This window comes from Diuraphis noxia, unplaced genomic scaffold (assembly GCF_037042655.1).
Source record: "Diuraphis noxia isolate RWA-SAM2 unplaced genomic scaffold, SU_Dnox_SAM2 contig0003, whole genome shotgun sequence".
Classification (NCBI taxonomy): Eukaryota; Metazoa; Arthropoda; class Insecta; order Hemiptera; family Aphididae; genus Diuraphis; species Diuraphis noxia.
This window is the reverse complement of record NW_028301713.1, coordinates 35,158,856-35,177,516: the sequence shown is the minus strand read 5'-3', so window position 1 is coordinate 35,177,516 and position 18,661 is coordinate 35,158,856. Positions and strand designations below refer to the sequence as shown.

Below are 18,661 nucleotides of genomic sequence, written 5' to 3'. Positions count from 1 at the left end.
TTCGTTGTCAGGTGGTGTAAATAACTTTAACTTGGTGGTTTGTTAGTCATAACTGATAAAACATAGAACTACCAGCCAAGGGCCGAGTGGTGTGGAAAACATATTAATTTGTCAGCCCAATAAGCTGATTCGGTTAACAGACAGTTAACAGACATTAACTTGAAAAAAGTGTATACCTTGATCAAATAACTTATAAAATTAAAAAAAAACTGAAATATATGTTCATTTTAATATTTCATTTTACATATATGTAATATGTATATATATATATGTAAAAAGCATACATGCAAATATTGAAATCTCATACAGTATACTTTAATAATTATTTATTTTAATTACCCGTAAGGCTGTAACTTACAAGATTAATTAAGAAAATAATTTGGAATTTTCACTAAATAATCATATCATTATCTAAACCAGTGTTTCTCAACCTTTTTGATATCACGGAACACCAAATAATAATATTTTTTTCATGCGGAACCCCTTTGAAAATTATCTATAGAGTACCGGCTGCCTGCGGTTTCTCTATCTCTTGCGATTTTAAACTTTCAAGGAATCCTAGGGTTCTGCGGAACAAAGGTTAAGAAATACTGATCTAAACTATAAAGATTTTATTTTTCAATCGTCATCACAACATGAAAGATTTCAAGTGTTCGGTTGTCATTGAATATCTCAAACGGCGGCTTTTTAAATATTTTTATGTAAAAGAAAGTACGAGCAGGTACGACGAAGTGAAAATACCATACATGACAATAATTATTATCGACATTCCATACCTTGTAATATTTAATGTTTTATGTTAATTTATAAGCATAAAATGCATAATCCATAAGACCATAAATTATAAAATTGAATTGATACGATTACAACAAGCAGACTTCACTTTAATATTATAACAAGATTTATTTGTATAAATATTATATTTGAAATTTTTAATAATATTGATTTCTGATTAGGTATACTACTATACTTGGTAATCACAGGTTATTTAATGTATGCTTAAATGTATATAATTTTTGTCAACCCATGTACATCTCATCAATAAAGAACCAGCACCCAAATGTGATATTTGCAACGTAACTCTATCAATTGAACATATCGTAATCACCTGCCCCAAATACACTGAAGCACGCAAGATACTCCAAAATCCGGCATCACTCTCTATCAAGCCTTCAAAGACAAAAACACAGCTGCAATCAGTACATTTTTCCATAATATAAACACTAAATACCCATTGTAAATAATAACTATAATGATGTAGTAAAATGTATTCCAAAATTTAATGTACACATATATATATTTTCCTTTCTTTTTCTTGTATAAATTTTGATTAAAGTAGGCTAAAAACCTATGTTGTTGAAGCCTTAATAAACTTGAAAAAAAAAATTGTTGTCACCTGGCCAGGCGATATAGTTATTCGTCAACAATGGCCCATCTGCAGGAAAGTTCCAGATTTCTAAGGAGCAGCATTTTGAACGGAGTGCCCACGTTACAAGCTACAATTCTTGTGGGATGTGCGTACCTATCTGCGTGATGTGGAAAGAAAACCGTTTTACCGCACATGCTATAGCTTTTAAACGCACTGTTTACATATTATACACTCAATATGTCATAATGACGCGGAAACATTATATTTATATATTACAATAATATTCCAACAATAGTCATACCACCGGCAACAACACATCATAGTCATCATACGATACAGGACATGGGTACATATAATATTATTATATGTAGGTAACTGCCAAAGTGCCAACTGGTATAGTCTAATATACAGCAATTGACATATTGTACGAAAACCACACGGAATTAGTATATTTATGCATATTATGTAATGTACTAATGTAATATTATAATTAGGTATCAATTATTTTACGTATTCAACTCATGACATTCATTTTGTATGCAAGGATTTGGATTTTAATTAGCAGGGGCTAAATACGTTAAGTACCTATATGGTTCAGTGTCTCCCCCCCACTGGTTGTGACAATGATAATATACCTATACTGTTGTACAGATCTAAGGTACCTAGGTATTGAGAACCTTTTCGTGTAAATGAGCAATTTTTAAAAAAAACTGCAAGATCATCATTTTCAAAAAGCTACTTAAATTAATAGATTTTGTGAGTGCAATAGGTGTATTTTACAAATATGAAACATTTTTCTCTATAATGACCCCAATGTCATGTCGTATTATTTTCAAAAAAATTCTATTCATTATTTAAATCCGATAATAATGATTTTTTTTCTTATTCAATATAGGTACCTATAGAAAACTAGTGCAACACTCTTGTAGTGTTAGTGGAATTTCAGTGCTCATTATTTTGTCAAATCCAAATAGAATAAACCGTAGAGTATTAGGCGAGAAGCCACACGGGTAACAGCTATTATCCTTCATAATACATACAAAAAAACATGCTATATAAAAAACATGCTTTATTTTTGTTCCCATTTTGTGACGACGCTGCTATTTAACTTTTTGCCAATTTTTTTTCACCGAGTTGTTCTAAATACCTTCCCGAGTGTCATCACGTCATCCGAATTTTCATTTTTTTGTCTGAGGGGATTGTATTTTTATTAGTTGCGGCATAAAATCTGTCTTGAAAAGTACGGATTCTTGCCAATATTAATCCCGAAAAATTGTGTCCCAATTTATATATTCATTTAAACGATACTTCTCTATGAATTACCAATTACCATTCATTCATCAAAGTTATTCCTTGATAAATTCTATCCTGAAAAGTACGGGTTTCGGTCTCTCGGAAATTATTATCTTGATTTTTACGGGGATCCGTGAGCTTGTAGGGGGTAATCTCTGGACCTACAAAATCGATTTTAAAAACCATTTTATCAATAGAAAGCCATATTATTTGTGAGTGAAACAGTGGTTAGATGGTTAAAATGGAACAACTATGAGTATGAAATTTGATCAGTAAGTTCAATTTATGATGCAAAAAACCCCTAAGGATTTTCAAATTCAACCTCTACAGGAGTAAAAATATTTTAACCAAAAATACCATTATACCCCGACAATTTTCCAGATAGTTTAGAAATTTCCAATAAGTCTGTTTTGCAATGACAATAAACAAAGTCCAAGGTCAGACTTTAACTTATTGTGGTGTAAATTTGAAAAAAAAAACTGTTTCTCACATGGACGATTGTATGTGGCATTTTCTAGAGTCGAAACACCTGACCAGGCTGACCATTTATACGTTTATGTACCACAAAACAAAACTCTGCATGTGGTACCTATACCGTTATACCAAGAGGTTTTGACTTAATCCATATTAGAATTGAGCAACTACGTACAGAATCATTTGTAAATATTCAGAAGTAAAGTTAAATTATGGAAATTATAATTATAATTATAGAATAATTTTTTAATAACAATATGTGTATAGAATCACTTGTAAATATTATTATTTTTGTTTTATTTATAATTCAGCTACTACTACCACAAAATGTATGAAATAATGACGAGTGTAATAAATACTGGGTACAAGTATTTAGCAATTGATAGCATATTATGTAAAATACATTTTTTTCTTCTTTGAAACACAACAATGTGTGTTGATTTAATAATTTCATTTTGAGAAAGCACGGTAATTCAGAGTACCTAACTCGAGTAATTCAGCAAGTTATATATAAAAGACAAATTGAAAACATTGACAATTAATATGGAATTGGAATCAAAATAACACTCGACCGATTTTTACAATTCGAGGAAATCGGTTTTAACAATACCTATATCTAGATCGAAACATTTGTTAAAGGGTGACTTACCCCATTACCCGCTATTAATAATATTCAAATATTACACCATATTCATTTATTTCTGTTAGAAATCGGTTCATATAAGCAAAAAGTTACTTATTAGCATAGGCGTAAATAGGGGGGGGGCTTAGGGGGTATTAGCACCCCCACCCCTCAATTTTAAAATTAGCACTTTCAAATAATGCACGTGCTTATTGTATCAAAAACTTCTTCTTTCAAAAAAAAAAAAACTAAAGTGACAAAATGCAAAGCATAAGCACCCTTAGTTTTTATTATTGAAATTGCGCCCATGCTTATTAGTTAATACTATAAATGTTTTTATAAGCAAAACGAATGTTTATATATTTATATCAGAATTCAGTTTGAATTACCTACTAAATGAGAAGTATACCTTATCCGGTAAAAATAGATTAATAATGTTTGATCCAATTACCTATCTGGATTTCATAACCAGCACTTCTTGTTAGTTATTAATTTATTACTACCCTCCAAAAGTGGATTGCATAATCGAATTTATTTTAGTCCGGGGCAATGATGTGTAATTCAGCAAGCGTATACATAAAAATGAATGTTTCTTGGTTGTCTTCTTTAGACTCAATAACTACCATTTTCAATAAAATTAAAAAAAAAAGATTCCTTGATACTAGGAAGGTATTTATAGCTTATTTTTTTAAATAATATGGATTGCTATTAGGTATTTAGGTCACTTGGAGTTTTGGACAATCAGTAGTTGCCAGCTAGTTCGGACATGAATCTAGTCTTAACTCATGAAAATTGATTTTATTATTTTTATGTTTAAACGGTTATCATTGATTATAGATTATATATATAAATATTATTACTATTGTAAATTTATTATTAGTAGAAGTATTTTGAATAACATTTTTTACAAATTAATATTACTATAAATACACAGTTGAAAAATTTTTTATCACAGAATAGATTAAATATAAAACAATACACAATATTGATTTGAATAGCAAAATTTAAATTGTAAATATGTAAAATTTTTGTATTAAGCTGTGTAGTTGATGCTTAATACAAAAAAAAAAAAAAAAAAAACAATACACATTATGTATCCTATTTACAAAAAAAAATCGAATTAATTAACTTAAACAACTGATTTTTAAATAAAAATACACTTCTATTTGCCTAATCCATGAAAAACAGAGTAGTAGGCTCGGCTCAAGAAAGTAGGCAACATAGGCACATTAGAATAGCAAATTAGTAGGGAGGGGCATTTTTAAAATGGTGATATCATTATTTTAGGGGCAACAAAATCAGATTTTGCCTAGTGCACTAGTTTTGCTTGAGCCGGTTCTACAGATTAGTTATTCCACATATTTTTTAAGATTAAAATAATTTCTGTCGCATAAGCATTCATATCAAACAGATAACTATGCATTTTAAGTTCCCTAATATTTTTTCTGATATTTTCTAAAATGAGTTTGTTTAACCCCAATTGTATTGCAATTTCAATATAATTCTCTTCATTATGAGCAATAGTATCAATAATTCCTAAAGTAGTTAGTTGCGAAAAAGTTACACGAGATGCATATGTATCTCCGGGTAATGTTATTACTGGAACTCCAGCCCATAATGCATCCAAGCAAGCTGTATGTCCATTGCACAAACGTGTATCCAAATATATATCAGCCAACTGGATTCTATTCATGTGTTGATATTTAGGAATAAATTCAGCAAAAATTATGCGTGATGTATCAAAATTTAAACCATCAGCAAATTTTCTTAAGTTGTTTTCAGCAACATCATTCAAATGTAGAAGCCATAATACAGAGTTAGGAACATTATCTAAAATAGTTAGCCACATACATAAAGTATATGGGTCTATTTTATACAGTTTACTGAAATTGCAAAAAACAACCACGTTTTCTGGTAAGTTGAATGTTAGTCTAGAGGAAGATTTCACAGATGCTGCGAGTTCTTTTTCAATGTACTTGGTTTCAACTGATGATAATTCATTAACATTGTTTCCATTAAGATAAATCCCTTTATGCATAATATTATTTGTATCTGTGACTACTTTGGGTTGCTGTTGTATATAAGAAAACTTCTGTTTGTGATCGCCAACAAAAATAGTTTGATTTGTATACACCAATTTTTCAGTATATAAATTTTTAAATTCAGGCGGAGAACATATTTTATCTGTAATCAAGTAATCCATAAATGTCGCACCACTAGTACTAAGATAACCAAGCCAAGAAACTTGAATTGGAGCTGGTCTCAAAGCAAATATTTCAGTTTGGGCACCCTTTGTATAACCACTCATGTCAACCAATATATGAATTCCATCATTATTTATAACTTTAGCAGCATCAATTACCTTGAGTTGAGACAAATTTCTGTGGTGTTCAAAGAGATGAAACCTGAAATCAAAAAAACATAATTTTATTTAATTAATATATTAAATAATAATAATGGCTGACTGATTAAATGTTATTAAAAGAGTTGACAGAAAAATAATATAGATAATTTATTAATAAACAATGAGTGAATTTAAAAAAAAGTTATTGTTTTTGTCTTTAATAATCTAGAACTCAAACCTTTAGTTATTTTAGGAGGAAATGGTTAGTTTTAACACATGTAAATGTAGTAAGGATTTGTCACAAAGACAGGGATGACAAATAGGACTTTTTAAATGTGCCCATTTATGATATAATTTTTAAAAAAAATTAGCTGTGCCGTTACTTAAAAATCTATAAATATGCATGGATAAATTAAAGTTTTTCAAGTGCTATCAAAAATCTCTTGCTTGCCAAGCTTGGCAAACGTGTCACTTATTTGCCATCCCTGCACTATAAAATCGGGTGGTCACCCGTCCAGGAACTAGTGGTACTGATCGGTACTGGCACTTTGAAAACATATTTAGTGACTGAGCCAGACACTGCACTACCGAAGTTAGTTTATCTAAAGTTTAGTTATAAAGTATAGGCATTTTAAGCTGTTTGAATTTAGTTGTTTAGTTGTAATTTAATAATAATATTCATGGGTAGTACGTACCTACTTTATAATTTTAAAGTATACACTCATATGTTCTCAATGGAAATTTTTTCGACAACAATTAATTCAGCCTATCAATGTTTAATAGTAAAATAAATAACTTTAATAGAAGAATCTTTTTTCATGTAGGTTCAATTATTGTATCATCTTATTGAATTCAAATTTAACAACATTCAAACCCACTCAAGGTCTACAGTACAGCTGAGCAGTACACACTTCCCACAATTTTACTTCTATTTATTAAAATAATTTAAATCAAATATTTACCAGGATGGAATATTATCATTTGACGATATAGAATAACAAATGACATCTATTTGGTAGTCATTTATACTTGATAAGGTTTCCATAATTGTTGTAATTGGATGTTTACCAAAGTTGGTTGATATAAAACCAATCCTGAGATTTCCATTGGAAGATATTAAAGATGTTGGATGACTGAATTGTTTAGGCTCTTTAATAGAATTTTTCAATTTTTCAACACAATGGTTTGCATATTTAGAAGCAATTTTAGTTTGTACTTCTAATGATAATGGAAACATCAACGAATCATGAGGCAATAAGGATAAGACTTCATCATCACTGAGTTGTTTATTAACTATTTCTTTTAACTTAATCAAGTGAGAATCATAGTTAGACCAGTCACAAATTTTTTGTAAACATTGTACTAAATTACAATATACGTCTTGAAGATCTGGTTTTAATTTTAATACAAATTCATAAGCACGGATTGCTTCAGTGAAATTCTCATTATCTTTTTCTATGGAACCTACATAAATGTAAGCTTCTAAACACTGTGGATCATGCTGAATTGCCATATAAAAACAATGTAATGCATCTTTACTCATGTTTAAATCTATATATATATTTCCCATATACATATAAACATTGACAGATGTATTGTCATATTCCAAAGCTTTCTCACAATGCATAAGAGCATCTTTAAAATTTCCATTTTCTTTGTACAAAATATTTGCTAAATTAAAATGTATATCAAAAGCATCTGATTCGTCAATTTGTAAAATTCTTTGATACATGTCGATAATATCATCAAGTTGACCCAATTTTTGTTTAAGATATGTTAAATTAATCAAAGCATTTAAATGGTCTGGTTGCAGTTGGATAGCCATTTTATAATATTCTATAGCTTTTTCGGAAAGACCATATTCTTCATAAATTATTGCACTATCACAGTAAGCATTGGCAAAGCTTGGTTTCAACTCAATAGCTTTTCTATACCTGTTGAAAAATGAATTATGAAATAATTAATTTTCAAAATGATTAGATGCATATTAAATGAATAATAATAAAAATTAAGTAAATCAAGTATTAAATTCAATAAATGACATATATAAACCGATTGCAATGGCAGAATGAAGCAGGGGATATACAGAATCAGCATGTTCTCTCACTAAACAGAGTATATGCTAATATTATGGGAAACAGAAATTTAAGACAAGGAAGAAAAGAAACTAGTGTACATGTTTTAGTTATTGTATCTAAAACTAAATTAAATTGTTGTAATTTAATAATAATCAGCATTTAAAAATTAGTAAAAATTAAATGAACATAATATGTTAACATATATACTGGATAAAGATAAGATGTATAATTTACATATAAAAAGTAACTAGAAAAGAAAATTACTAAAAAAAATTTTTATTACGTTTCTATGTCGTGGAACTCATACTGAAAATTAAATTGTTTAACTTAGATTACAAAGACACTAATTAATAACTAGTATCTATGTTACAAGACAAACGTTTAATGATTACTATATTAATTAATTATTACCTGATTAAAGCCAATTCAAAATGGCCTAGATTATACATAGTCAAGCCCACTTTCCAATGACCATATGCATTCCCAGGATTCAAAAGAATTGCGCAAATAAATGCGTTTCTCGCATTTTCTAGATCTTCGCTTTCCAGATATAAATCACCCAATGACATGCAAGTCTCAGATGCATTTAGATAATCATTAGACTTCTGGTATGCGGTAAAAAGATTCTTGTACAAGTCTTTATTTTCAGGATTTAGCTGAATACATTTTTTAAAATATATTATAGCTTCTTGGTGATTTTTAAGGTTATATAAATATATCAAAGCCAAATTTAAATTAAAGTCATAGTTTTCAGGTTGAAGTTTCAAGCACTTTTGGAATACTTCAACAGACGATATCATATTTTCTTGATGACAGTACGTAACTGCTAAATTTTTTAAAACAAACACATTTTCTGATTCTAATTCTAGTGCTTTTAGAAATTTATCAACGGCTTTTTGTAATTTTTTGACTTTTAGATAAGCCATTCCCAAACTGATATGAGTATTCTTCAGATCAGAATTAATTTCTAAAGCTTTTTCATAGTTAGAAATAGCTTTTTCAAATTTACCATTCATATAATAAACATCTCCTAAATTATTTAAAGTTTCTGGACATTCTGTTGCACTGTTGAGGGCAATCTTAAATTGCTTTTTGGCATATTTTATTTTGTTTAATTTTAATAGCAGTTTTCCAAACACATTACGTACTTTATATAATTCGGGGTTTAGACTTAAAACTCGTTCATAAGCCAATTCAGCTGAATTTAGGTCATTTGTAATAAATAATAGATCGGCATAATTCGTCCATGTGTCAACACAAAAAGGTTTTAATTCACAAGCTTCAAATAAATATTGTTTTGCTAAATCATTTTCGGATTTTTTCCAATAAACTAATGCCAAGTTATTTATAACTTCAAAACAATCGGGATTAATATTTTTTGCTCTTTCTAAACTATCAATGCATTTTTCATAATTTTCACAGTTGAAAAATGATCTGGCATTAAGCAACATAACATTTAAATCAGTCGGATTATGTGTCAGTAATTCTTCACATATTAGTTGAGCTTTGATGAAATTTCCATTTTGATTTTCCAATTTTGCAGATTTTAAAAGATTATCTAAAAAACATAACATATACATTTTAGAATTTTGTGTATTAAGTTATTTCACTAATAAATAAATTCAAATAAATTTTAATCTATCATCAACGAAAAAATAAGATGAAACAGAAGTACCCCCAAGTTTTAATATTCCATGACTACTGTTATATATAATGCGAGAAATTCATTAAATTATGTAATATGTATTTTTTTAATTTTATGTTTTTATTTAAAAAATGATTCTAAAAGAGGCTTTTTTCAACTTGAACAAATTTTATACTAAAAACATGCTGGCTCCAATACTCCTATACGGTATATTTAAGTATACAGCAAATTAAAAATTGGTAGAAGACAAATATGTTAAGACAACGGATTATCAATTCATCCATTTTTATTATTGAGAGGGATGTAAAAACATAAAAATTAAGAACAGAATCAGTGTTAAATAATTATAGCTTAAAAATGAGGAAAATTGTTTTAAAATAATACACTATATTTTTATTAACCAATATTAAATGCAAGTTATTTGTATTTAATATATTGGTTGAAACTTCTAAAATACGTGTTACCAGTGCATATAATGTTGTAAAAAATTAAAAATTCACACTTCAAACTTTTTTTAGATTTATAGCTGAATAAATTATGTGATTATCCATTAAACTCTCTATTAAGTAGAAAAATGCAAAAATTACCTTGTATTTAATGAATTAAGAAATTTATATGTATTTTATAAATATTTAAGTAATTTTTGATTTTTTCATAAACTGTCCACAACAACATTGTAGCCATTATTAAATATACTATCTGTAAGTTTAGTAGAAAGTAAAAATAAATTTAATTTAATTTTTTATCTACAACTGGTCCATCTTTTTATTATAGGTAAAACAGGTAATCAACATTTTATATTGATTTATGACAAGTGTTAATTTGTGCTGACATTCTGATTTTTAAATTAAAAATCCAGTATTGAAGGAGTTTTGGGAACATTTACTGGCAAGATAATTCCAGACAAAAAAAATATATCAAAGTAATTTAGTAAGGAAACAAGCTTTAACATTGACTAGACAAAATATACAGGATGGTCCAATTTGGGTTAACATACTACATGTAAGCACACAATTTATATTGACTGGTATAAATAATAAGATCAAATTACACTTAAACTATTAATACAATTGGTAAAGAAAATATTTCTTAAAGCGCCAAGCTGAGTTTTAAAATTTAAAGAATTTTCTCGAGCATCAATTTGCTTTTAAAGCCTATTAAAACCAGACAGGGGAAGCAGTTAGAAGAAATTTTATATAAATGTGAACATTTAAAAAAATAAAACAAATAATTATTAGTAAATTATAATAACTCACCTAAGTGTTTGCTATAAATCTGAAAAAAAAAATCCAACTTTAAAAATATAATCTAAAATATATCAAATATTATTAAATTTTACCTCAATAGCTCCATAAAGAAGTGTTAGAGAATCGCCACACAATTTCATTGAGCTGGCTTTTCCAAGAGTTGCTCGCGCCAAATCCTTTACTTTTGTAAATCCTAAAAGTTCAAATTCATTGGAGATTTTTTCAAACCTTTAAAAACAAAAACAATTAATTATAAAATAAATTAGTAATAAGAAGTTGAATAAGTAGACATATATAATATAAAACGTGTGATAACACATAAGTTTAGTGTTAACTACCACATTTATGACACGGTTTTTAACATACTCATTCTAAAGTTAACAGTTCAACACATAATGTACAAATGTATAAAAACATAATGTATACATGTAAGTAATTATTTGCATGAATGGCAGGACCTAGTACTATGGGTCCTTCTGACCTCCTTCTCCTTGAGGGAGGCCTGTAGGTAGGTATTAGGTAAAACAAATAGTTAATAACCAATAACAGATCCAATAGTAAATAGGATAGCTAAGAAAAAAAGTAACACGTTAAAATATCCATGCAAAAATATTTCATGACAAAACATCCGGTATAACTGTTAATTCAAAATTTAAATCTTTTTATACAAGTTAGATAGATTAATACATTTATAAAATACAAACAAATTAATTAGTTTAGAAAAATATTAAAATAGTATGTTTCAGTATAAAATTATTATGTTTATTGTAATACCAAGTTATGTGTTATTGATTTTTTATACAAGTTAAATAGATATTAGATATTAACCAGGATATTAATATATTTACAGAATACAAAAAATAAAAATAAAACATTTTTAATTAATTTAAAAAAATATTAAAATTTTAGTGTTTTTGATGTATACTAAATAAATATCCTTCAATTATTAGTAAATTTTTGCCTTTTTGGCTTTGATAAATTTTAGCATATTTTAAATTAAATAGTTTAATTTAAGGTTGCCACACACTGCAGAGGTAGCGGTGACGGTGAGGGTTACGGCAAAATGAAGCGGGACACAATTTTACCGCCACCGCCAAGACAAAAAGAATTTTACCGCCACCACTGCAGTGTGTGGTGACCTTTAAGACTCACAACACACACTGTAGGCACTAGGCAATGACATAAAATGACACATTTTAATACCATTATCAAAATAACGAATAACACATTCACTTCAGATAAAATGCGATTATTACTTATAATCGCAACAGTTTTTATATTATATTTTGTTGTAGAATATGTTTGCGAGAGTATTTTGTCGTGGAATAAAAAAAATAAAGACAAAAGAAAGAAGGTATTACCCTTAACTTTTCTCCTAATGGATACAAGACAATATACAAATTACACTCTTAAAAATCATTTTTAAACAAATATAATACATCTAAAATTTTCACTTCTTTCAAAAATCAAAATACTGTTAATAAATAGCTTTAGGCGGTAGATCTACATAAAATCAACAGAAATTGAGAATTCATATTCCACATCCAATTTAAATTAAATTAATAAGCCCTGATATAAATATTATTCATGCATTATACTTTTAATTTATACAAGAATTTAGATTTAAAAAAATAAATAAATAAAAACTATACTCTATTAAAAAAAAAAAAGAAACGCCTTAGGTGGCAGACTTGTGCGCAGAATGAGGCAGTACTACACAGCAGACATCAGGAATATAGATTGGTGGCAAATGGGTGTTACCTGACACCTGACTGCCGCAAACGAGTCGCTGCCATAAGCGATTCTTAGTATGAACAGAGTATAGACACAGTAATATTAAAATTTAATTACTACTATAAATTATTTACTTTATAGGGTCATTTTCAGATAAGATCTCTGTAATAACTGATATTGGTGCTTCACAGTCAGAATGTTTTGAACAAAATATATCCTGTAAGTATTAGAATTATTAATTTATGTAATATTCATAATTAATAAAATTAGTTTTACTAATACTGATAATTTACCAGTTAATAAAAAATCTTAAAATTAAGTTAACATTATCTTAATAAAAATGTTAAGATAATGCTTTATAAAAGAGGCAACTATTTTACAACCATTTCCATTTATAGGACCCACCCAACACATACATTTGTTAAATGTTCAACAGTTAACATTTAACTTTAATTAATTTGATGTTATACACATGCAATTCTAAGACAATAAATGAGGGTGTAGTATACTCTGAATTGTAAACATATTGCAATTACAAACATACCATGAAAATTGTAGTTCCTTATTTATATGTACGATTTAACAGATTTCTTAATAAAGGTAGTCATGCCAGTTTCTGAAAATTTGATTAATTTTTACATATCAAAATAGGATTTTTGAAGAACAAAAAATATAAAAGGTGAGTTATTAAAATGTCAAGCAATAAAGACTTATTAGGTTCATATAATTCATTAATTAGAGTTTTTAAAAATATTAAATTGAAAAACAGAATTTTTCTATAATTTCATAGTTAGTATGAATGTGTCACAAACACTCCTATATACAAGGTGTCCGCGAGGATTTGCCCATTGCAATATCTCACAAAATAATGGAAAAACCAAAATTCTGATTTTGCAATAGACTTACAGGGATAAGAACTACAATTATTTAATTTTTAAATTTATTTTAATATTTTGGTAAAAAATTAAAAATGTATTATTACATGTAATATGTTATGTACTTTTTTTCCAAAAAAATTGACTATAGCTGTTTTGTAGTTTATTTTTCTAAAAAAATATTGACGTTTCAAATTTTATTTTCATTTATTTCCTGATTTTTAATATTTTTTTTAGTTTTGAAGAAATAAAATAAGATTATAACTAGGCACACTGAAAGTGTTTGGCCAGCTGTACGAGAGTCGAGAATGCGTGCAGCGCGGTGGGTCACATGTTTAGTACATTATGGTATTAAATATATATTATATATATAATATAATATATTTTTCTTGAAACTAAAAATTAGAAAATTAATGAAAAAAAAAATTTTGAAACATCAATACTGTCAAAAAATAAACTATAGCCATTTGCTATAGTCAATTTTTTGGAAAATAATTAAATAAAAAATATATTTTATTAAATATTAAAATATGGAATAATTATAGTTCTTGTCTCTGTGATTCTTATTACAAAACCAGAATTTGGATATCTCCATTATTTCAAGGTATATTACAATGGTTAAATCCTCGCGAAACACCTTGTACATAATTGAATTATTAATATATTACTTACAAAAGGTAACGAATTCATAATTTAAAATATTGTGCACTTATTAGTTTTCAAATAAGGACCACTTATAATGATCCACACTCACTTATGAACAAACTGTTGACAATAATCTGCAAAAACAAGATACATATTGTAATAAATGCATTAGACTATTGCTGCGTTCCCACGAGGCGTTAATCATGACAGTCAACCACGATAGTCAACTTTTGTTCATGACACTCACAAAAATGTGAATTGATCAAATGTTAATAATTTGATAATGGAATAATGTTAATAATTCCACGTTGCTGTGACGACATCTTTGCTTCACGAACGGTATATCACGACTGAAAATCAAACATGTTGATCTATCCACGCTTGAGTCGTGCGCCGTTCCTCACAAAAGAAAGTTAAACGACTATGCGTTCACACAGAAGTGTATTTCACGAAAGCGTGATTCACTGTCGTGATTAACGCCTCGTGGGAACGCAGCATATTAGAGTGAATAATATAATATATATTATTTGATATTATTGATTATACTAATATTCTAATATCTAATAGTTTTGAAAAGATAAGTAGGCACTAGGCATAGAATAAATGTATAATAAACAATAAATGTTAAATTTAGTTAAAATATGTAAACAAAATTGTTGTCATTAGCTTTAAACTATTAAAATATAAAAAGAACTGATAAAAAATTTGCGTTTCCTAGGATCTAGTTCAACCTAGCTGGTGGAGGGAAGTATACAAGATACATGGAATACATAGCATGTAAAATATTCATATATATAAAATGTGCATATACAAAGCCACTATATGCATTCCAAATTGATATTTAATATTAACAATATGATCAATTTCCATACATCACATAAAATTCTATTATGTTCTCCCATAATTTGAAATGCATATGGTGACTTCCTACCAGGATTATATTTTGATTAATACACGCATTCCACGTATTTAGTTCAGTAGTGACAGGCTTTAGCCAGTAATCCCAACCATCCATATTTTATTATAACAGGCAACTGAAATATAATATATCAAAATATACTAAATAACATTAACCACCAATTACAATAAAAATTATTTTACTTGTCATTTATTTACATAAAAACAAATGGTTACATAAAATTATATTATTTGAACATTTCTAACTAATTAGGTAATTAATCATAAATTTAAATAATGATAAAAAATAAGACTTTGACCACAGACTGAAATATTATACTTGAAGCCCCGAACAAAAGTCTATTAATATATTCATTTTTAACTGGCTTTTATTCCATCAGACTTTTTTTGGTATTCATGTCGTATGCGGTCTACCACACATTTGACGTCTGCCTACCATGCATGCGGTTTACCGGATAGTTAAAAATATGAATGAATACATAAATGTAGAATTTCAATATAATATTTAATAATACAATAAAATGTAGATAAATTGAATTAGTATATATATTAAAAACTAACTGACAAAAATGTAAAATTATATAGAAATATGCATTAATCAATTTAAATTAGGTAGGTACAATATAATTTCACATCTCTTAAAAAACAATCAAATATGTTGTCATTCTTATGTTTTAGACGCCATCATTGTTCCGCCAAATACGAAGGCCGCAATGATGGAGATGTACCATGCATTGTTTTAATAATTCAAAGTTTTAAACCAAAATAATGACCAAAATCATATATATATAGGCGGCAGTAGACAGCATCAACATGAATACCCTTTTTTTTTGTCAGACAAGTAGAATACCATTAAACTTATTATCTTTTTAAGTACTTTAGAGCACATTATAAGTTACCATAGGAAAAAACCATTAAATTATATTCATGAGTTACCTACCTAATCATTAAATTATATTAATGTGTTGAGTTTTTGTGCATGAGGGATTTTGTTTAGAAAAAAACAAACAAATTCAAAGATGATGATTATTACTGGGGAGTTTAGAATAGCCTGGAATAGCTGGAACAGCGAACAGTTTTAAGATAACTTTATAAGTTTGTTGTTTATAACTAAAATTTAAAAAACATATTAAGTGGCTGCTAAATCACATCTTAATATTGTAAATATTTGTACTTTTCAAGATGCTCAAAACTAGCTCTAAAATTAAATATAAAAAAATAAAGGTTTATAAGGTACCTAGATAAAATTATTATTTCTAAATGTGTTAATAGTCAATTCACTTTAATATAGAACATACTAGAGTTGGATTATTCAAAATGCATAATTTGGTATGTAAGGTGTTTATAAGCCGATATACGCATGCTTATACACATGAAAGTGTAACATCATTTCAATTAAATGAAACTAGGTACTTATAATGATAATATAGACTTTTATACTTACAAAAGATATATCTATTACCTACAAAGAATAATTATAGTAATATCCGACTGGGACAATAGAAGACACAGTCACACGGCACACTAATATACGGTAAACAACAACGGAGAAATCTAAATAGTAGCAGACACGGATTTAAAACTCAAGGCACACGGAACACAATTTAAGTACCAGAATTCCAGACATAAAACAAAGTTTGGTAAGTCCACAATAAACTATACAAACAAGATAGAATAAACTAATACAACTTTAAAGTCCAGTGAACTGTTTAGTAAAATAGCAGTGTTGAAATAATTTATAAACAAAATTGAAAATTCTGAAAATTGACAAAAAATATTAGATTTAGATATTATGGTCACATGGAAAATTCAAATCATTGGAAATGAAATATTATTGATTAAAATATTTAAAATGGCGGTATAGCCGGTATAGGTATCCGTACGCCCGTATAATATCGTATAGACTATAGATATAGACTATACCTGGAGCATAGGGGCCATAGGACATAAATATTAAATATATCATTGTTTAATGTGCCGCCGCAGCGCTGCCGCCCGCCACATTTCTTGTTCGCCGAAAAAGCCGTTTCTTTGTTATCTATATTGTGCTTGACGGTGCTGCCACTAACTTCTATCGTGCAGCCAGTGATGGTAGATGACAGGGAAATTCCCTGTGCGCAGGGAAATTTTACGTCATAATGTATAAAAAAGAAAAAATGGGAATTTGAAGCTTATTTCATTAAAATACAGGGAATTTTACTCAATTTGAAATATTAAAAAAAAAAAATTATAGAAATTATAAAAATTATAGAAATATATTGTATAGTATTATATTATATAAAAAATAAAATACGTAAACTAAAATAAGAAAATATTGGTTAACGATGAACCGACGCCGGGACTTTTGGTCCAAATTCCAAAAGTATGGTATAAACCTTAAGTCTCCCAAGGGCCAAGGTACAATCCACCGTGGATTGTCTGTCCATGGTTGTAAATATTATACAGTCTGGTTGCACTATAATAATTGTTCTATGTTGCACAACACACTCTCAAACTACACACAATTTCCACTGACTGAACGATCGGGTATACTCGTAATAAAAAACAAAATAAAAATAAATAGTTTAACACAAACTGGCACGGCGTTACAAACAATATATGTCTATACATTATATATTTATGCTATCCATAGGGTAATATTTGCAATGTATTATGTATATGCGAGTACGGAAAAGTCGTATGTATATATAGCAATATAGCTATATATATCGCAGAAACCTACCGTAAATATATATATCAACAAAACGTTAAACTTTACTGAACAGTCGTCGACCATTATAATTAATATATACACTATAATGTCTATATAGGTGGGGTACTTCAACTATATATTTTAATACAAAATAATAATATCTGTTCGTATTTCAGGCGACAAGAACGGATCTAGAATTTGAAACAGTGCGCAAACAACACTTGACGGTTCTCGCCGAAGCTGACCGGACGTGGCGGGACTGCGGAGAGGCGGAATTGCGGACGGTGGCCAAGCGACTGACGTCCGAGCTGGAGGTGGAGCGACGATGGGTTGCGAACCGGTCACGCGCAGCGTCGAAGGGCTGTGCGAGGACAACATCCGGTTGCAGGCCGACCTGAAAGCCAACATGGCGGTAGAGGCCAAGCTTCGCGCCAGGATTGTCCAATTTGGGACGGCGATACAGCACACTTGCTATTGGATCTTCGGACAGTCCTTATAGACGTACGCTGAAAAAAAATTTCGTAAATTCAACCAAAATACGACACTTACAACCAACATTTTTAGTTGCGCTCGTGACGACAATTCGCGCGTTTGGTACAAGACGTAGTTGCATACTGATTTTTGTAAACAGTATATTGTATTGTCGACATTGTTTCTGTTGCGATAGTAATAATAGGTTAGCTCATTCTCACCTAAGAAATTATTGTTATAGACATGATGCTTTG

The 18,661-nt window shown here is 28.6% G+C and overlaps 1 protein-coding gene across 4 annotated transcripts; it reads right to left on the bottom strand.

Annotated features, from left to right (window-relative positions):
• Positions 1 to 4,536: 4,536 nt before the first annotated feature.
• LOC107170745 (uncharacterized) lies at positions 4,537 to 17,162 on the bottom strand. Of its 4 annotated transcripts, XM_015520936.2 has the most exons (9): positions 16,689 to 17,161; positions 14,354 to 14,460; positions 13,351 to 13,422; positions 12,941 to 13,023; positions 11,165 to 11,300; positions 11,082 to 11,100; positions 8,592 to 9,738; positions 7,065 to 8,036; positions 4,537 to 6,163 (listed from the first exon to the last, which is right to left on the bottom strand). In XM_015520936.2, exons 3-9 carry the CDS (start codon positions 13,351 to 13,353, stop codon positions 5,104 to 5,106), a joined length of 3,420 nt encoding a protein of 1,139 aa, XP_015376422.2. In that variant the 5' UTR covers positions 13,354 to 13,422; positions 14,354 to 14,460; positions 16,689 to 17,161; the 3' UTR covers positions 4,537 to 5,103. The 4 variants fall into 4 exon arrangements, with proteins under 4 accessions (XP_015376422.2, XP_015376421.2, XP_015376420.2 ...); XM_015520935.2 differs by lacking the exon at positions 13,351 to 13,422 and having other exon boundaries at positions 16,707 to 17,162; XM_015520934.2 differs by lacking the exon at positions 13,351 to 13,422.
• Positions 17,163 to 18,661: the final 1,499 nt, after the last annotated feature.